Consider the following 15,781-nt stretch of genomic DNA (forward strand, 5'->3'; position numbering starts at 1 on the left):
TCTAGTGACGATGTCTTTGATAGAGCTTACACGTGTACAACGAAAGCGTGAATTCTGAAGGCAAGACATGCTTGCTCACGGCGAGTCGTTGCTTTTCGTTTGTTTACAATCATAAGCGTTCTTTGTACAGCCTACCTTTGTCGCCGATCTATGGTCCATCTCGCCACGCCGAGCAGGATGCCCTTCTGTGCTCGTTTCACCACGGGTCCTCACCAATTACTCCCTGGCATTTCCTCCGTCCCACCGCCCATCCCACCCGCCCGTTCCCCTCTGTCCCCATTCTCTCCTTCTGAGCCTTCGGATCCCCCCAGCCAGCAATCCGACGACACATTCGCGCCCCGCGACAACATGTGTTTCTTTGCGCGGGCGACCTCCAGCTCTCGCTTATCCAGACCCGCCCGACCATGCAACTGTAAATCGAAGTCCGCCTCCCGCCGCTGCAACTCCATCAAAGCCTCATTGGCGTAAATTAGCTCCTCGCGCACTTCCTCGTTTCCACCGTCCTTGCCCAGCAACCTGCTCAATACCTCCACGGCCGACCTGACTTCTCCCAGAGACATGAGAGCGCGGCCCAAGGTGAGAGCGGCTTCGTTCCAATGAGGAGCCAATTCCACCGCCTTTCTCGCTGCCTTCACGGCCTCCAGGTACTCTTCCAGCGACAAGTGGCACTGGGATTTAAGCTCGTAAAGCACTGCGTCGGTCGGGGCGAGTCCTAGCGCTTGTTCAAAGATGTTCAAAGCTGTGCGCATGTTGCCAGCTGCGGCACTATTGTTGCCGGCTTCCCGAAGCGCATTGACATCCGCTTGTCGCTTCTCGTGCGTGCTAAGCATTTGGCCCGACGCGGGCCGATCAGTAGGATTAGCTTCATTCATCGTAAGTGCGTGCAACCTCAGCTTGCCAACCGTAGTGTTGTCGATGCTACTTTCCTCCTCCTCTTCCTCCGCTGTAAATACACAGGAAATAGCACCAGGAGGCTTCGAGGGGGTGTTCCTCTTTTTGTGAAAACCAAAGCAGATGGGGGCTTGACTGCTCGACGCCTGTGCCAGACCAACTATCCCTTCTTTTCTCTCCTTTGCCATGCGTGTATCCTTTACGCCACTCCACGGAGCATCTCTGTATGGTCGTCTACAAATGAAATAGAGGGGGGATGAGACAGAGCGAGGGGAGAGAAGGGCTACGGCCACTGCGAGGACTCTCTTCGATCAGATACGAGTACAACTGCTTTTTGGACAAAGAGTCAATCCTAGGGGGGGAAATAAAGCCTTAGCATACGTCATATCGTTGCATCAACATAAGACGAAAAGTAAAAGCGTTTACAATCATTCGAGCTAGGTGAGAGCACAACTCAGAAAATGCCAACAACGTGATTCTCAGAGTGCTCAAAGACATGGCAAGTTCTCAGCTTAAGCTGACGGCTATTGAGGAGGATACTTTAAAGACAAAAACCGGAGAAGCAAAGACCAGGGTTCGAAAAACTAGTCTCATCTCTCTGCAACTGCTGAACTTCAATGCTGGATGTGTGCCAAAATTTGGAACAGGACAAAGTAAGTTGCATGGGTGACTTGTGTCAGTGCTGTGGATGGTGGCACCTCAGATATGCTCAAGCTATCGAAGCATTACCTATGATAATTCTTTTGGATGCATGTGGCATGTTTTTGGACTTGAGAGATGATCTCTCTGTCGCGCCCCACGGCCGAGCAGTACCACACGAGGTAGTACAGAGATCTTTATCTTTGATCCCATGTTGGCAGTGAAAAGCTCAGCTCGAATCGTCCTGAACGAGGAAGTTGTGCTTTTATGCGGCACATTTTGTGGCACGGAGGTATATAAAGAGATGTGGACTTTCGAAACAAAAGCGGTGATTCTGAGAAATTAGCGGCATCGTCCCGCCAAGCGGATGGTATTGCATGTTAGTCAAGTTGGCGGTGGAAGGACTGAGCATGAATGCCGGGACGCCCTTCTCCAAACAAATTGCAAACAGTCAGGTGCATGGCCCACTGTGGCACGGACGTCTTGCGGCACTTGAAGCTCGTGTACGTGCATGGTCGCCATGCTGGTCTCGTTTCCTATCCTGAGCGTATTTAGAATTCCCTCAAAAGTGCAAAGAAACTGATTGGAAATTGACATACCGTCACATCTGTGGATAAATGAGAGCATGTCATCCGCTATACCCGGCCTGATACCCTTGTCCAGCACCAACTTGAGGAATTGGGATAACGACCTGCTTCCTTCACCTTGCCTGCAGCGCGTTGTTTGGAAGCGCTGGGTCCTGCTCCGGTATCCCTGCCGTCAATTTCACACCACACTTTGGCAAGTTTACCGGGGTGCATACACGTGCACTGCGGACTTGAACGTTCGCCATGCAGTTCAGAGGTTCATTTATGTGGTGACATACGTCATGCTTCTATACAAAAGGAATGAAAATTAAAACCTCGACAGCCTCGGATCGTTCGAAAAATCTGACTTTAGCCTGGTATATTTTTGCTTTGCAGAGTACGCTACAGTTTCTAGATCATGTTATACAATTCTTCGCGAAAGACGGGCCCGTCATCTTCCAGTAGTCTCCTGTCCCCGCGACAGACCTTGGAGCAACCCGGCACCTGGCCTTCGCCTTCATGCTTTCTGTTTTCCCTCCGTACCTTTGGCCCCCCTCGTCTCCCCCTCAACGAGGATCCCCCGCGTCCGCACCCACCATCTCGGTTTGACTTGCCCCCCCCAAGCCTAGGGCCAAGTAAACGTCGTGAGGCATGCTATCTCGAACCGTCCGGAACCAGCGCTCCGGCGAGACCATGCCCAGGTTCGAGGCTTTCTTTGTGTACACGCAGGCGTAGGTGGAAACCTGCTTCGCAAAGCGACTTTCCTGGAATCCGGACTCAAAAAGCTTGCCCCACACCCGGTGGAACTTGTGGTGGTAGTCGGAGCAGCCCGCCTTGATAGTGTCGTCCAGTCGCTCGCCCGCCTCCTCCAGCTCTTGCAGTTGCCGCGTCAGTTTCTTTAGCTCGGGAGAAGGCTCTGTGCTCGCCCCGCCCTGAGCGCCCTGCTTTTCCTCCCGGCGCAACACCTGAATTGACTTGTACAGAGAGTCCATCTCCTCGTCCATGACCAGCCGTCGTCTGGAAGGGAGAGGAAGGGCAGGGAAAGCGTGGTAGGGAGGCATGGTCAGTGCCCCCCGCCAAGCGTCCTCAATTGCAGTGCCACCGAGACATGCCGCGTGCCTCTGGCGCCGCCCGGCACCCCCCCTACTCCACTCACCTTCTCAGTTCTTGCAAGCCTGCGTCCAGGCCCGCGTACTGCTGCAAGGCCGCCACCTCCCCCGCCAGCTCCGGGATCACCAGACAGGTCCGCCAGCCCAGACTTCTCTTGCTTCTGAGGATGTCGCTGTACATGTGGTCGCCCACGTAGAGGACGTTGTCCCCCGAGGTGAGCTTGAGCATCTCCAGCAAATGCTTCCAGTTCCCGCCCTGGAAGACCTTGCCCTGCGCCAAGAAGGCGTCCACGGGCCCCTCCACGCCGTCCACATTGCGCAAGGAACCGTCCGCGGGGGCGACCCGCATCATGTAGGCGGACCGATCCTCCAGAAAGGCCGGCTTCCGGCTTCCCACGATCACGACCTCGAACAGGTCCAGCCAGTCTTGGTTGCGCGGGCCCTTGTTCCCGACCAAGAAATTCATCACCTGAAGGGGGGAGCACAGTAGGACTGAGAAATGGCACCGGCCGGCAAGCATGCACAAGGCGGTCAAACACCCTCCCTATCCCCCCTACACGCACCACATCCGTGTATTCCCACAGGCTGTTGGTGACCAGGAAGGTCTTCCGCCCGCTCTCCTTGTATTGCTCGAGCATGGTCACCATGCCCGGATCAGGGACGATGTAGGCCCCCGGGTCCTCCGCCACTCGGTCCTTGATGACCCCGTCGCGGTGACACAGGTCCACGCATTGGCGGATGTGCGAGTAGATGGCGGCGTAGGAGTGCTTGATCTCGCTCGGGTGCCGGTCCTTGTACTCGACCAGCTGGGCGAAGAGGTAGGCGTCCACGAGGAGGAAGAGAGTGTCGATGTTCACAAACGTGCTCTCGGTATATAGCGGAATATTCTCAGAGCTGGCCATGTACAGGCTTTTTCGGACGGCGGACGGGAGGGGGGAGAAGCCGTGGTAGGCTTGTCGGACGTACTTATGCCTGTCCATCTTGATCACGTTCCCTCTCTCTTTGTCGATCACGAGTCCCCGCCGAAAGTACGTAGAATCATACTCGAAACTAGCCACGGCTTCAGGGTATCGAAAGGTGTCGACAAGCTTCTGCTTGGCCCCGTCGTAGGCGAGCAGCTCGAAGGCCAGGTTGTACTGAGCGAGAGTATAGTCCATGTCGAACCCAATGGCCCGGATCTGCTGCATATTGATTTCCCGGTTACAAAAAACTTCTGTCTCACCGTCAAGCAAGTACTTGTCATCCCTGGGCGGACTGCCAGCTGACATTCGTATTGAACCTACTGAGAAAGTAGGAGGAGACGGTAGCTGCACCGACCTCCTCCCCAGCAACTGTGAGGCGCGGCATGGAGCCGTGAAGGCTTGTACGGTCAGTGATGCAATGCTGGACAACACCATCACCAGAGTGAACTGCCATGACGCTTTTGCGGGGAAGAGAGCCATACCTTTCCGGCTCATTACCCTTTGAGGCCTGTCGGGCAGATCGAGAGAGTGGAGGAATCGCAAGTGAGGGGCCCGGGCGTGTGATATGCTCGATCTAAGCGTAGTTCGTCCCGTTGGGAGCAGACGACCCTCGAAGACATAGGTAGCCACACTTTCTCGTCCATCGACCCGTGTGACAGTGGCCTTCGAAAGCGGGTCAGCACAGAAGGGCTAATCGTAAGAGGGAGATTCAAGACTCAAGAGAGCGTCGCTTCCCCTTCGTGCCTATCGCCCGCCCCCTTCAGATGCTCGCCATTTTCTTCACTTCCATCCTACGGACGTTCTGACCATTCCATCCCCACGCTACTTGTACCCACATAATTGAAATTAGAATTCAGACGCCGCGTCACAAAGATGCCTTTGTACGACCATGCTTTATTGATCGGAGAGGAAGATAAGGCATGGGGGGAGACCCCAGGAGGAGGCTCACCCTTAACGAACAACTTGATAGTGCGTGGGCCTGGGGGACAGTGCTACCCTCTCAACGTGCAGGGCGACATGCGCGTCCAGGATCTCAAAGCCCAGGTTGCGACCGCGATAGGCGTGGCAGTTGAGGAGCAGTACCTTCTGCATCGGTGCAAGATTTTGCAAGACCATGAGGCGTTGGCCTCGTATGACCTTGGCACACAGCACCACCTTTCCAAGAAGGCGATGGCGACGTACCAAGTGCCCACAGTAGAAGTGGGAATTCGTCAGCGCGGTGGCTGTTTTATTGTCACCTTCACCCTCCTTACCATTCTCTTTTTTGCGACACTCTGTGCGCCTTTGACGTGTGGGACTTCCCTGTGCCTATACCTGTTCCTGCTCCCGCCGGTCTTTATCCTGCCCTTCTTTTGCCTGTAAGGGGGAGTCCAGGTTGAAGTCGGGAAGCGACGGTATTTTTTTTCCTATCCTAGAAAGTCATCGAATCCGAGCGCAGTGTTGAAGCGCCAGGACGGGTATAGGGAGGTTTCGGGTTGGGGCAGCGTGGCAGAATGCGATGGACATTTTGGGGGGTAGCCAATTTTGAGGGGACGGAAAGATCGTTTCAATGTTTTGATAGGCGTGTTAAAATCGTTACAATGTTTTGATAGGCGTGTTTAGATTTTGGGGCTATTCTGGCTCTGCGAGGCTTAAGAAGAGCACGGGAGACAGGTAAAGGGGGAATTACGCAACCGTTTTTTTAAAGACCTGGCGGCTGCCTGATGTATGCCTTCCTTGAATGTCTTCGCTAGACTCGCAGTCCGAAAGCCATACCACTAGCGTTCACGGGGCGGTGTGGGACGGGGGGTCTCGAGAGTTGTAAGCGGCGAGAACGGCCATTCTCCTGAAGGGGGCGCCGGACCGATTGAAAAAGAAAAGCGCGAGGACCGACCCTGCCGCTGGGCTCTCTTGTTTTCTTCGTAGATACTCTCGTACTTTTCACACAGCTGCTCGTGGCCCTTTGCGACCCGGCAGCCCTCACGCGTCGTCCTGCACCTCCACTATGGGCCGGCCCTCTCGCAGCCCCACAAAGCGCCGCACCGTGACGCGGCGCCTCTCCTCCGCCCGCCGTTGCGCCTTGGACATGAAGAGGAGCCTGAAGGGTTTCTGCCTCGGTGGGAGGAAATGGAAAGATCGAGGATGAGCAGGAGGAAAGGTAGGCCGGGCAGTGGGGCGCGAAAGAGAGTAAGTGCCCGGAGCTCCGGGCATGACGTCGAGCCGTCTCCTCCCTTTATCCCTCACCGGGAGTTTCCGCACGAGCTCCTTCCTGTCTTTGGCATTGAAGAGCGCGGCCGTCGTGTCCACCACGCCGTTGTACCCCGCCTTCAGAAAGGCCGTGAGCCGGTACCGGACCTCGTACTTCCTTTCCGCTTCCTGCGCCTCGCGCCACTTTTTGAGGGAGAGCGTCTGCAGGGCCTCCATCTTCTTCGTGACTGCGTACTTCCGGTCGAAAGCCTCCCACTTCTTTGCGTACACGTAGCTGAGTCGGCCCGTTTTGTACATAAAGACGAGCTGCCGGGTCTTGATGGCCACCTGCCAGCCCACCGCCCGGATCACGTCGCTCACTGCCCCGCCCTCCTCCTCCCGGGCCAGGAAGCCCGCGCCCAGAGCACCGGTCAAGAATCCTACGAACCATAAGTTGGACGCCAAAGAGCGGCCGATGAGCAGGCCCAGTAGCCCGAAGGCTCCGGCGGCTCCGACCGCAATGTCTACGGAGTCGATCTGGGCATCTGGGCCGACGTCATAATTGATGACGATCATCTTGGCGCGACTTCTACCTCTGCCTTTGACTGCGATCGCACTTTCCAATCGCTTTACTTCTCGCTCAAGACTTTGCATCGTTCCTTCCATTCGCCGCATGCGGGCTAGCATATTTTTCTCTTCAACGTTTTCCGGGATGGTGGAGGTCGCGTGTAGGGGAGGTTCCGGCTGGGGTCTCTCTAATGTAGAGACGGACGAGGAGACGGCAGTGGTGTTTCTCAAAAAGATGTCGGCACGAACGCCCCCCGTACTGTGAGATCTCAAGCCGAGTTCTTTGTGGACAGGGCTCAGCCTGGCTATCGTCTTAACGGCGCAGGGCCGCTGCAAAGGCAAGCAAGTTGAAGAATCATACCGCTTCCTTGCAGGAGTACTGCGCTTGGATAGAGTGATCGAGAAGGAAAAACCAGTGCTTACTACCGCACAAAGTATAACCAGAGAGGCCATGATTCTTTCTAGAGGGGCCGCAGGGGTGCATCCCATCTTTTGTGACAACGTGTATCGCTGTCTTCTTGCCATCCTCCTCCTCCGTCCCGGCTGCTGCCAGCGGCGATCAAGCTTGGAAAAGCGGCCGACGAAGCAGTCCTGAATGTATTCAAGATTGTAAGCAGGACGTTAATTACACGCCAGGTGAAGCCCGTTCGATCCCGCCCGGCCCCTGAAAAGCCATGGGCCAAGCCCGCCCGAGTTGGGGTGCGCGGCGATGCGTGACGAAAACTGGCGCCAAGGGCGAAAAAGCGAAGAGGCCAGCCAGGCCTATCACGCTACGACCTTGATGCACGTACCACACGCGGGCAGAGGTCCCGGCAACCGTGCAACTATTTGTCGTCAAAATTTACCAGTTCTAGCGTCGCATGGTTGATTTATTCACAGACCCTCTTTCTCTTGCCCCTATCCACAGGTTTGCCCCGTTAGGAACGGCCAAGCCCTCGTCGAAAGTGTTGTCTCGCTCGTTTCGTCCTTCTTGTCGCTTCGCGGATCATCGTGCCTGACAATTTGATCTACCCGCCCGGTCGTGAAACATCTCTCTGAAAATGTCCTCTCACCAGCAGCAGTTAGAGCAGCAGCGAGCGGCGGAGGCTTACTATAGGAACATGACTCCGGAGCAATATCAGGCTTATTATAACCAGTATTATGCTCAACAGCAGCAACACCAACAGTACCAGCAAGGAGGCTACGGCTATCCGCAATCGGCGGCTACCAGCGGTAATCGGAAATCCCGTGGTGGCGTTGCCTCGGCCGCGGCAGCCGCGGATGCGTACCAGAAGTACTACCAAGACTACTATCAGCAATACGGCGTGTATCCCGGCGGGGCGTACGGGCAAGGTCAGGCCGCCGTGGCTGGCGCCTCTGGCGCGACATACGGGGCTTCTGCGGGTGGATATCCGCATGGCGCCAGCTCACATTCCGGTGCAGCATCCTCTTCATACCATGAAGGATACACGGGCGGGGCGGGGCAGGCCTCGGTGGGGGGTTTGGACGCAGAGGGAGTGAAAAAACTGGTCGCCAAAAACGAACGCCTCATGGTCAAGATACTGGAGTGCGAAAAAGCGTTGGAAAAAACGGGTCCCATCCCTCGTCAAGACCTCTTGGATCGAGTGAACAAATTTAAAGGTCGACTGCAGGCGCATCTGACCAAGATGGCGACCTGGATGGACAAGAGCAAGTACGAACGCAGCAGACGGTTCCAGCCACAGAAAGCGACCTACCGCACGGTGGTGTTGGAGAACAAGATCCTTAAGGAACCGCGCGCGGCTGCCAACTCCTCCTTGGTCGCCGCCTCGGCGCCTGGACAGGGGGCCCATCAGCGACAGGGGAGCGGTGGGCGGGCGGCCTCTGCCTCCTCCTTCTACCAAGCGGCCACCACCGCCATGCAGCCTTCGGCCGCCGCCGCGACAGCGTCGACCGCAGCGGCCGCCACGACCCGCTCTCGGTATTCGGGCGTGTACTATGATGAGCGGGGGAGTGTCTGGAGCGCCTGGCTGACCCTGGCGGGGGGCCACAACAAGTGCCTTGGGTACTTTCGGCAGGAGATGGACGCGGTGGAGGCTCAGCAGCAGGCTATCAGCGAGTATCGGACCACGGGGCAGATCACGGGGCCTTTTAAAGGGCAGTTGGGAGCGTTGCCAGAGGGGATGCAGCCGAGCAGCGTGCAGGAGCAACACATCAAGTCGGTCGCGGAGACCGCCAAGAAGCTCAAGGCGGAGAAGGCACGCAAGAGACGGAAGTCGGCTGCGGGGGGCGGAGAGGGAGAGGGAGAGGAGAGCGAGTACGAGGGCTCGGGGGGGGAGGCGGCAGGCGGGTCGGACTCGGAGAGGGAGGAGGGGCATGGGAGCGGGGGGTTGGGGATGGCGGGGGGTGCATCCGGCGGCAACAAAAGGAAATCGGTCAAGCAAGGCCAGGGGGTCGCGGCCTCGGCAGCGGCGTACGAGCAGTACCAGCGACAGGTGGCGCAGCAGCGAGGGGCGGGCGCGACGGGGGCCCCGGCAGCAACAGTGGACGCCCGAGGCCATCGCCAAGTACTACGAGGACATGGCCAAGGCCTATCCGGAGCATGCCGCCTACTACCAGCAGCAAGCCGCTGCGCACGTCCTCCAGCAGCAACAGATGGCAGCGGCTGCCGCTGCTGCGGCCGGCCGGGACACGGGGCCCGGGACGGGCCAGCCGGCGGCCCTCTCCTCGCTCTACACGCAGCAACAACAGCAGCTCCTTCGTCAGCAGCAACAGTCATATCCAGGCGCGATGGGGGGACTCGGGGGCGCAGCCTCGGCGGAGTTGAAGGAGGGGGAGCGGATCAAGGTGCGGGTGACGGTGAACGGGGCGGCGCTGAACCCGGAGCCCCATCCGCTCTATATCCGGAAGGGCGTAGTGGCCACGGCCATGTAAGCAGAAGCGAAGGGGGCGTTGGGGCAAGGATCAAGGAGGGAGGTGGCGGGAGAGTTGGCGGGTTGCCTCGCACCGGGCGAGGGAGGACGGTCTGTGGGCGTGAAAGACGAACGAGGCGGCACCAGATGAGCGTGCCAGCTCAATCGACATGACAAGCTATAAACGAAAGAAAAGAGTTTTGCCTCGATCGAGGATTTGTGAGAGCATGAGTCCTCGAACGCACGAGCGACAGGGGCCATCCTGCGAGGTTCTCGCACGTAGCATACAATTTATTCATTACTTTTATGTCCCTCCCGCGCCTGCACCGTCTCTCACTCGACGTCGTCGTTGTCTGGCATCTCCCACGGCCACCGAAAGCCGTCCCAGTCCACGCCCTCCACCGCCTCCACCTCCCTTCGGCCCCGTCCTCCGTCTCTCCTTCCCCCCTCCCCCGGGCCCTCCGCGCTCCCAGGGTTCTGCCAAACCCACGCGCCTGAACGATCGTTCGTGGCTTCCTCCTCCTGCTGGCCCATAAATCTGCGATCCACCCCCACGCCCGCACGAACCTCCGACCGCCGTTGCCGCCGGCGTTGCCGATTTAGTGACGGGGAGGAGGAGGGGGGTAAGGGGGAGGGGACACGGAGGAGCCGGTGTAACGGTTTACGCCCTCCGCCCTCTCCTCCCTCTCTTCCTCCGCATCCAGCGCGCGCCAATTCGCCTCCAACACCCCGTCCTCATTGTCCTCCCCTGACCATCTCCATCCCCCTGGCCGCGTCTCCTCCGGGTATCGTAAAGAGGGAAGAGAGTCGTCGCCGGATCCGCGCGCCCCCCCCCTCGATGCTCCCCTGCCTGTGCGTCTCCAGGTTTGGCGAGCGCGATCATATGCATAGTCCTCATCCTCATCCTCCGAAAGCCAGTCCTCCTCTTTTTCCTCCTCCTCCTCTTCCTCCCATCCCCTTCCCGTCCTCCCCCCTCGGCTCCCCGCCCCCCGCCCCCCCTTCTCCTCCACCTTAAGATAATCCCGGAAGAGCCCCAGGCGCCACCGGATCTCGTCCTGTAGAAGCTCTGCGGCCCAGGGCCCCGTGACCATCAGCCTCAGGTCCGCCTCCTGGCTGAGCAGGTACTTGAACTTGGACTCCCTCAAAAGGGGCCGGAGCAGGCGGCTCCCCCGCACCCGCTCCGCCACAAGGTCCAGCAAGAGGGGCAGCAGGCCTGGTTCTTGCTCGGCGAAGGTGGGGTCGAAGTCCTCAAACTCCCTGTCGTCATCGCGCTCCTCCCGCTGGCTCCTTCTCCCAAATCCCACGCGATACTCATGACCCACATTCTCCCTCCCGGCCACTGACTCCGAACCCCCTGCGCTCTCCCGTGTCCTCTTCTTGTATTGCCCCTCCCTCCGCCGTCCCTGAACGCCCCCGCCCGCAATGAAGGATGCACTTGTGGGCAGGTCCCTCGATTCAGCGCTCCTCACAGACCGCACTTCCTTCGTTGCTTTGCCCGGACGCTTTCCAGGGGCTCCCGCCCAGCCTGAGCTTTCTTCGTCATCCCTCTCCCGCCTCTGAGTTTCCTCTTCTTCCAATGCCTCTTCCGCCCACGTGTCGTGCTCCTCTCCATCGGCAGCGTCTTTGTGTGGCTCAATATCCGTGTCCGAAGTCAGCCATTCCTTGGGCAATTTACCCTCGGGCCGCCGAATGCCGCTCTCTACGATAATGCTCGCGATGTCCTCTGGCAGCTCCGTCGCTTCTTCTTGGGAATACCCCAGATCTACCAACGGCTTCAGAGCCTGTGGAACCTCAAGCGTATCATTGCCAGTCGATTCTTCCACAACGATCTCGTCAGTAGCCGGTCTGACGGGCCTCAATGAATGATCCTTCTCACGATCTTCATTCCCGCCGATCACTGCCTGATACCAGTCAGCGTCTTTCTTCAATGCCTCCGCCCGAGCTGCCGCCAACAATTTCTTATCGGGCACCACATTCAAGTTCCAACACTCCAAAGGGTCCGATCTTGCCTCCTCTTCGGTGGGAGAGCGGGTGGCATGCTGGGGGGTTGAGGACGCGCGAGAAGCCGGAGCCGGGACGAGGAAGGTGGTCTGTAGTCCGAAAGCCGAGCATACTCCGTTGTTGGCTACCGTCGATACTCCTATCATCATCCAGAGTATCTGTCGCCACATGACGCACTATCCTGTAAAGGTTTGGATGCAGATGAATGGAAAAGGTCGAGGTGAAGTCTTGGTGATAGTAGGGGGGGGTATCGGGCGATGTGGAGACCGCTGCTTGCGGATATTATTTTCCTTCTAACCTCCTTTTTTCCCACGCCAAACACATAGGTAGATGACAAAATGGTAATAAAGGTACTTTGGATTCTCTCTATGCCGCGCCCCGGTCGGCGTTGTCTTTCCAGCATTGCGTTATCTTTCAAGGGAGTTGAAGCACGGTATGACAGGAGGTCTGCCATCGCGTCCTGTGTACCAGCCGGGAAATCGAACATTTTCGGTTGTGGAAGGTTGACAGGAGATATGGAACGGATGACAAGACAATATGCCACAGTAAAGGATAACTCTGGTAAGTCCGGTCGCCGCAAGACGCGACCGCTGGAAAAGCTAGCGCCCTCAGGGAACAAAAAGCCAGCAGGCCAAGACATGCTCGTTTATGAAGAAGAAGACACCGAGGACTGGAGCTCGTTTTTGGAAGAGTATGATGCGTTGGAAGCAGAAGATGGCATGAGGGTCGCGTCGGATGCCTCTGCTTCTCAAGTCTCGGAGGACGCTAAAATAGTGGAGGAGTATAGGCTTGAAGAGGATGCGGACGGAAACCTGCAAGTGATGCCCACAAAAAGAGAAGGGCTTAAATCGAAGATAAAATCAGCACACAATCTGCTGCAAAAGGCTCGTCAAGCAGGTGCCATGACGGAAGATGATTGGTTCGAGTTTTTGCGGCGCACCGGCATGGACCGATCAGAGGAAAACGATTTTCAGAGTGCCTTTTTCGAGGACGTTGGCGAGGGAGAACCTTCTATCAAGCATCCCCCTCCTTTGCGAAAAGGCAGACACATGCGCAAGGCCCCGCCAAAATTTGTGGACCGGATAGGCGTGGCCGTGACCGGAGGTAAGGGCGGAAAGGGATGCATTAGTTTCGAGAAGATGGCAAACGCCAGAGGAGGGGCGGTCAAACGTCCCTCGGGGGGCCACGGAGGCCAGGGTGGGGACGTGATTTTTGTCGCGGATCCGCGCGTGCAGAGCCTGGGGATGGACCGGCACCATTTCCATGGCAAGGCAGGGGGCTCTGGGGACTCGAACAAGAAACACGGGGCCCGCGGTGCGCACGCGGTCGTTCGCGTTCCTTGCGGCACGGTGGTCAAGGAGGTCTTGCGGAGCGGCAGGGGCGGGGGATATGAGCGGGTCCAAGTCTGCGACCTAGATCAGCCTTTAAGCTACTACCGGGCTGCCACAGGGGGACGCCCGGGACTGGGCAACTCCGTGCAGGCGGGGCGAGCCCGTAACTCCGCCTCTGCCTCCGGCAATTTTCGGTCCCCTGGCCATCAGGGTGAGGAGCGGTTCTATGAGTTGGAGCTTAAAACGATCGCGGATGTGGGCCTGGTCGGCTACCCAAATGCAGGAAAGTCCACCCTCTTGGGTGGGCTCTCCCGGGCCCGGCCGGCGGCAGCCGCTTACCCTTTTACCACCCTCCACCCCACTGTGGGCCGAGTCGAGTACACGGATGCGGCCAGCGTGACGGTCGCGGACTTGCCCGGTCTTATCGAAGGGGCTCACGCCAACAAGGGCTTGGGTCACGAGTTTCTCAGGCACATCGAACGGACCAAGGTACTGGTCTACGTGCTCGACGGGGTGGGGAGAGAGGGTGGGGCGGGCGTGGACGACGGCAGTGTCGTGGAGGAGGCACCGGTGACTGTGTTTCGGAAGTTAAAGAAAGAGCTGGAGCTGTACTGCCCTGGCTTGTCGCGCCGCCCATCGTTAGTGTGGCTAAACAAAGCCGACTTGAACGCGGAGTGGGTCAGCGAGGCCAAGGCGGCTGTGATGGCCGACATGAGCGGAGACGATGCAACAGCTGACCGCCCACAGGCATGGGGGGAATCGACGATGGGCCAGCGGGGGCGGGTCCCGAATGTTCTTTCGGGCAGTGCACGCACGGGGGAAGGGATAGGTGAGCTTGCGCACGAATTACGACGGGTTGTGGATAGGGTGGCTCAGGAGGACGAGAAAGCACAGGGTTACGGCGGAGGAGGAGGACATGGCGGTGGTGAGGGCGGGAAGCTGTGGGCAAGGGAGACGGGGGGCTCGGACCACGCGCTCCCGCACCGCCAGGGTGGGATTGAAGGCGTGGGCGGTAGGAATACCACGAAAAGTGAAGGCTCAATTGTGACAGCTGATGTTGATTCGGCGGCGGATGATAAGACCATAAGCCTTGCTGAGGCATACGCAAAGGCCTTGGAGTTGACTCAGAGATTCAATGTTGAGTGGATGAATGCAGTGCAATGTGCGAATCAGAATATACACCGTGCGCAATGCTATTCTGTGGCTTTGACAGTAACTTATCGGCAGGACTACTGGCTCGCACACGGGATGAGAATGATGAAAGCAGGAGAGCAAACGAGGAGCGAGAGTTGACAAAGCGCTTGAGGAGGAGCGCTTACTGCTCTTAAGGCTCAAGCGTGGGCAGTGGCGGTCCTGAGGGTGATTTAGGTTGAAAACAAAAGTATTGTGCGGCAGCCAACGTATCCCATGCTGAACATCGAAAGGATGAATTCCCTGTCTACCCATGACGTTTCGTCCAATGCATTTGTCATCTTCAATATTTTATATTGCTTGATTTGAGTGCATCACCTCCCCTCGAGGTGTTGCATTTATTAATCCTATGATATATTGAGGGACCAAAAGAAGTTGCACCACATTTTTTCCCATTGTTGCTCCGTCTAGTCTTCTTTCTATACACTTTCTTCTTTCCCTGTACATCATTCCCCCTTTCTTCATCATCCTCGGATTTTTCCAGCCTGCTCCATTTCTCCCGGCTGTGTCTAAACTTGCACATTTTTCATCGCCAGGATCGTCAAGTCGGCGCTCTGTCTTGCCAGGAAGCTATAGTTGTTGTTTTTGCGACATAAAGAGCTGCTTCGGCTTCGTTGTAATCTTGGCATTCGCTGCTTCCCACTTTCTTCTCCTCCAGGGTTCCGCGTCTGATTCGTCACATGGCCTCCATCTGAGTCCATAATATAGACAGCAGATCCACTCAATGTACAAGTACAATTCCTAAGTGCATCTGATGACGATTGTCGTCAACCTCCCATCCTAGGCTCTGGGATTGAAACGGGCGGCCCATAGGATTTCTTTATTAGGAGATGTCACGATGTAGAAAAAGGACTGAATATTAAATAAAACTTTTATTGGATGCAGCTATACTTGTGAAACATTCAGAAATTTCTCCTCACGCGGGCTTTGGAAAACGGGGAGAAATGATCGTTGCGAGACGGGGGAGGACATGCCCCTTTCGGCGGCTGCCTGTTCCCAGCACCGGCGGGGGGGGGGGCTCGGGGGCGCGCGCGAGGACCCTGGAAAATAGAGAATGCCTGCTTTTGCAAGGGAATCCCACTGTCAGGTGGACCTATGATTCAAGTCTTTCGATTTCAAATTTAAAAAGTCGAAAAGTTGTCAGAAAGTTATGGATGTCGACACAAAAATACGACAATGTCTGAAATAAGTGAAGACCTCCCCGATATCAACCTCCCCGGTCATAGCACGCAATTTCTTATCCATCCTGAACTCCATACTACACAAACTTTGCACAGGTTCTTAGGTTGGAATGGTAGCAAACGATGAAATGGATGTTTATTCTATTTTCTCGCCTTTGGCCTTGTCTGCTGGGACTTCTCTTGTGAACATGACACGTTCTCTGGAAGCCCTCCTGTCAAGCTACACCCCACATAGCGGCTCTTTGTCAGACAATGATCACTGGAGCGGGGATGATGAAGTGGAGGATAAAATTAGGTGTTTCAATCA

General features: G+C 57.0%; 4 protein-coding genes across 4 annotated transcripts; 2 read left to right on the forward strand and 2 right to left on the reverse strand.

Moving 5' to 3' along the window:
- Positions 1-209: 209 nt before the first annotated feature.
- On the reverse strand, positions 210-872 carry NGA_0623100 (stress-inducible protein; the record flags this gene model as incomplete). Its single annotated transcript, XM_005855597.1, has 1 exon — positions 210-872. One exon carries the CDS (start codon positions 870-872, stop codon positions 210-212), a length of 663 nt encoding a protein of 220 aa, XP_005855659.1.
- A 1,783-nt stretch (positions 873-2,655) lies between these two features.
- On the reverse strand, positions 2,656-4,648 carry NGA_0623000 (uncharacterized protein). Its single transcript, XM_005855596.1, has 3 exons — positions 3,769-4,648; positions 3,253-3,674; positions 2,656-3,113 (listed from the first exon to the last, which is right to left on the reverse strand). Exons 1-3 carry the CDS (start codon positions 4,645-4,647, stop codon positions 2,663-2,665), a joined length of 1,752 nt encoding a protein of 583 aa, XP_005855658.1. The 5' UTR covers position 4,648; the 3' UTR covers positions 2,656-2,662.
- Positions 4,649-5,040: 392 nt separating this feature from the next.
- Positions 5,041-5,529, forward strand: NGA_0041702 (ubiquitin domain containing protein; the record flags this gene model as incomplete). The annotated part of the gene is made up of 1 exon (XM_005855591.1): positions 5,041-5,529. The coding sequence occupies one exon, from the start codon at positions 5,041-5,043 to the stop codon at positions 5,527-5,529; it is 489 nt and encodes a 162-aa protein (XP_005855653.1).
- Positions 5,530-7,940: 2,411 nt separating this feature from the next.
- NGA_0622600 (uncharacterized protein) lies at positions 7,941-9,792 on the forward strand (the record flags this gene model as incomplete). The annotated part of the gene is made up of 2 exons (XM_005855592.1): positions 7,941-9,353; positions 9,403-9,792. The coding sequence occupies 2 exons, from the start codon at positions 7,941-7,943 to the stop codon at positions 9,790-9,792; spliced, it is 1,803 nt and encodes a 600-aa protein (XP_005855654.1).
- Positions 9,793-15,781: the final 5,989 nt, after the last annotated feature.

Source organism: Nannochloropsis gaditana, assembly GCF_000240725.1.
Source record: "Nannochloropsis gaditana CCMP526 unplaced genomic scaffold scaffold159, whole genome shotgun sequence".
NCBI lineage: Eukaryota > Eustigmatophyceae > Eustigmatales > Monodopsidaceae > Microchloropsis > Microchloropsis gaditana.

Bases quoted from the DNA above. Each gene is read 5' to 3' on its own strand.
- NGA_0623000 (XM_005855596.1), bottom strand. From the start codon at position 4,647: ATGGCTCTCTTCCCCGCAAAAGCGTCATGGCAGTTCACTCTGGTGATG. The intron at 3,675-3,768 runs GTGCGTGTAGGG...TCCCCCCTTCAG, and splicing joins TGTGGGAATACACGGATGTG to GTGATGAATTTCTTGGTCGG. The intron at 3,114-3,252 runs GTGAGTGGAGTA...TCTCCCTTCCAG, and splicing joins GGCTTGCAAGAACTGAGAAG to ACGACGGCTGGTCATGGACG.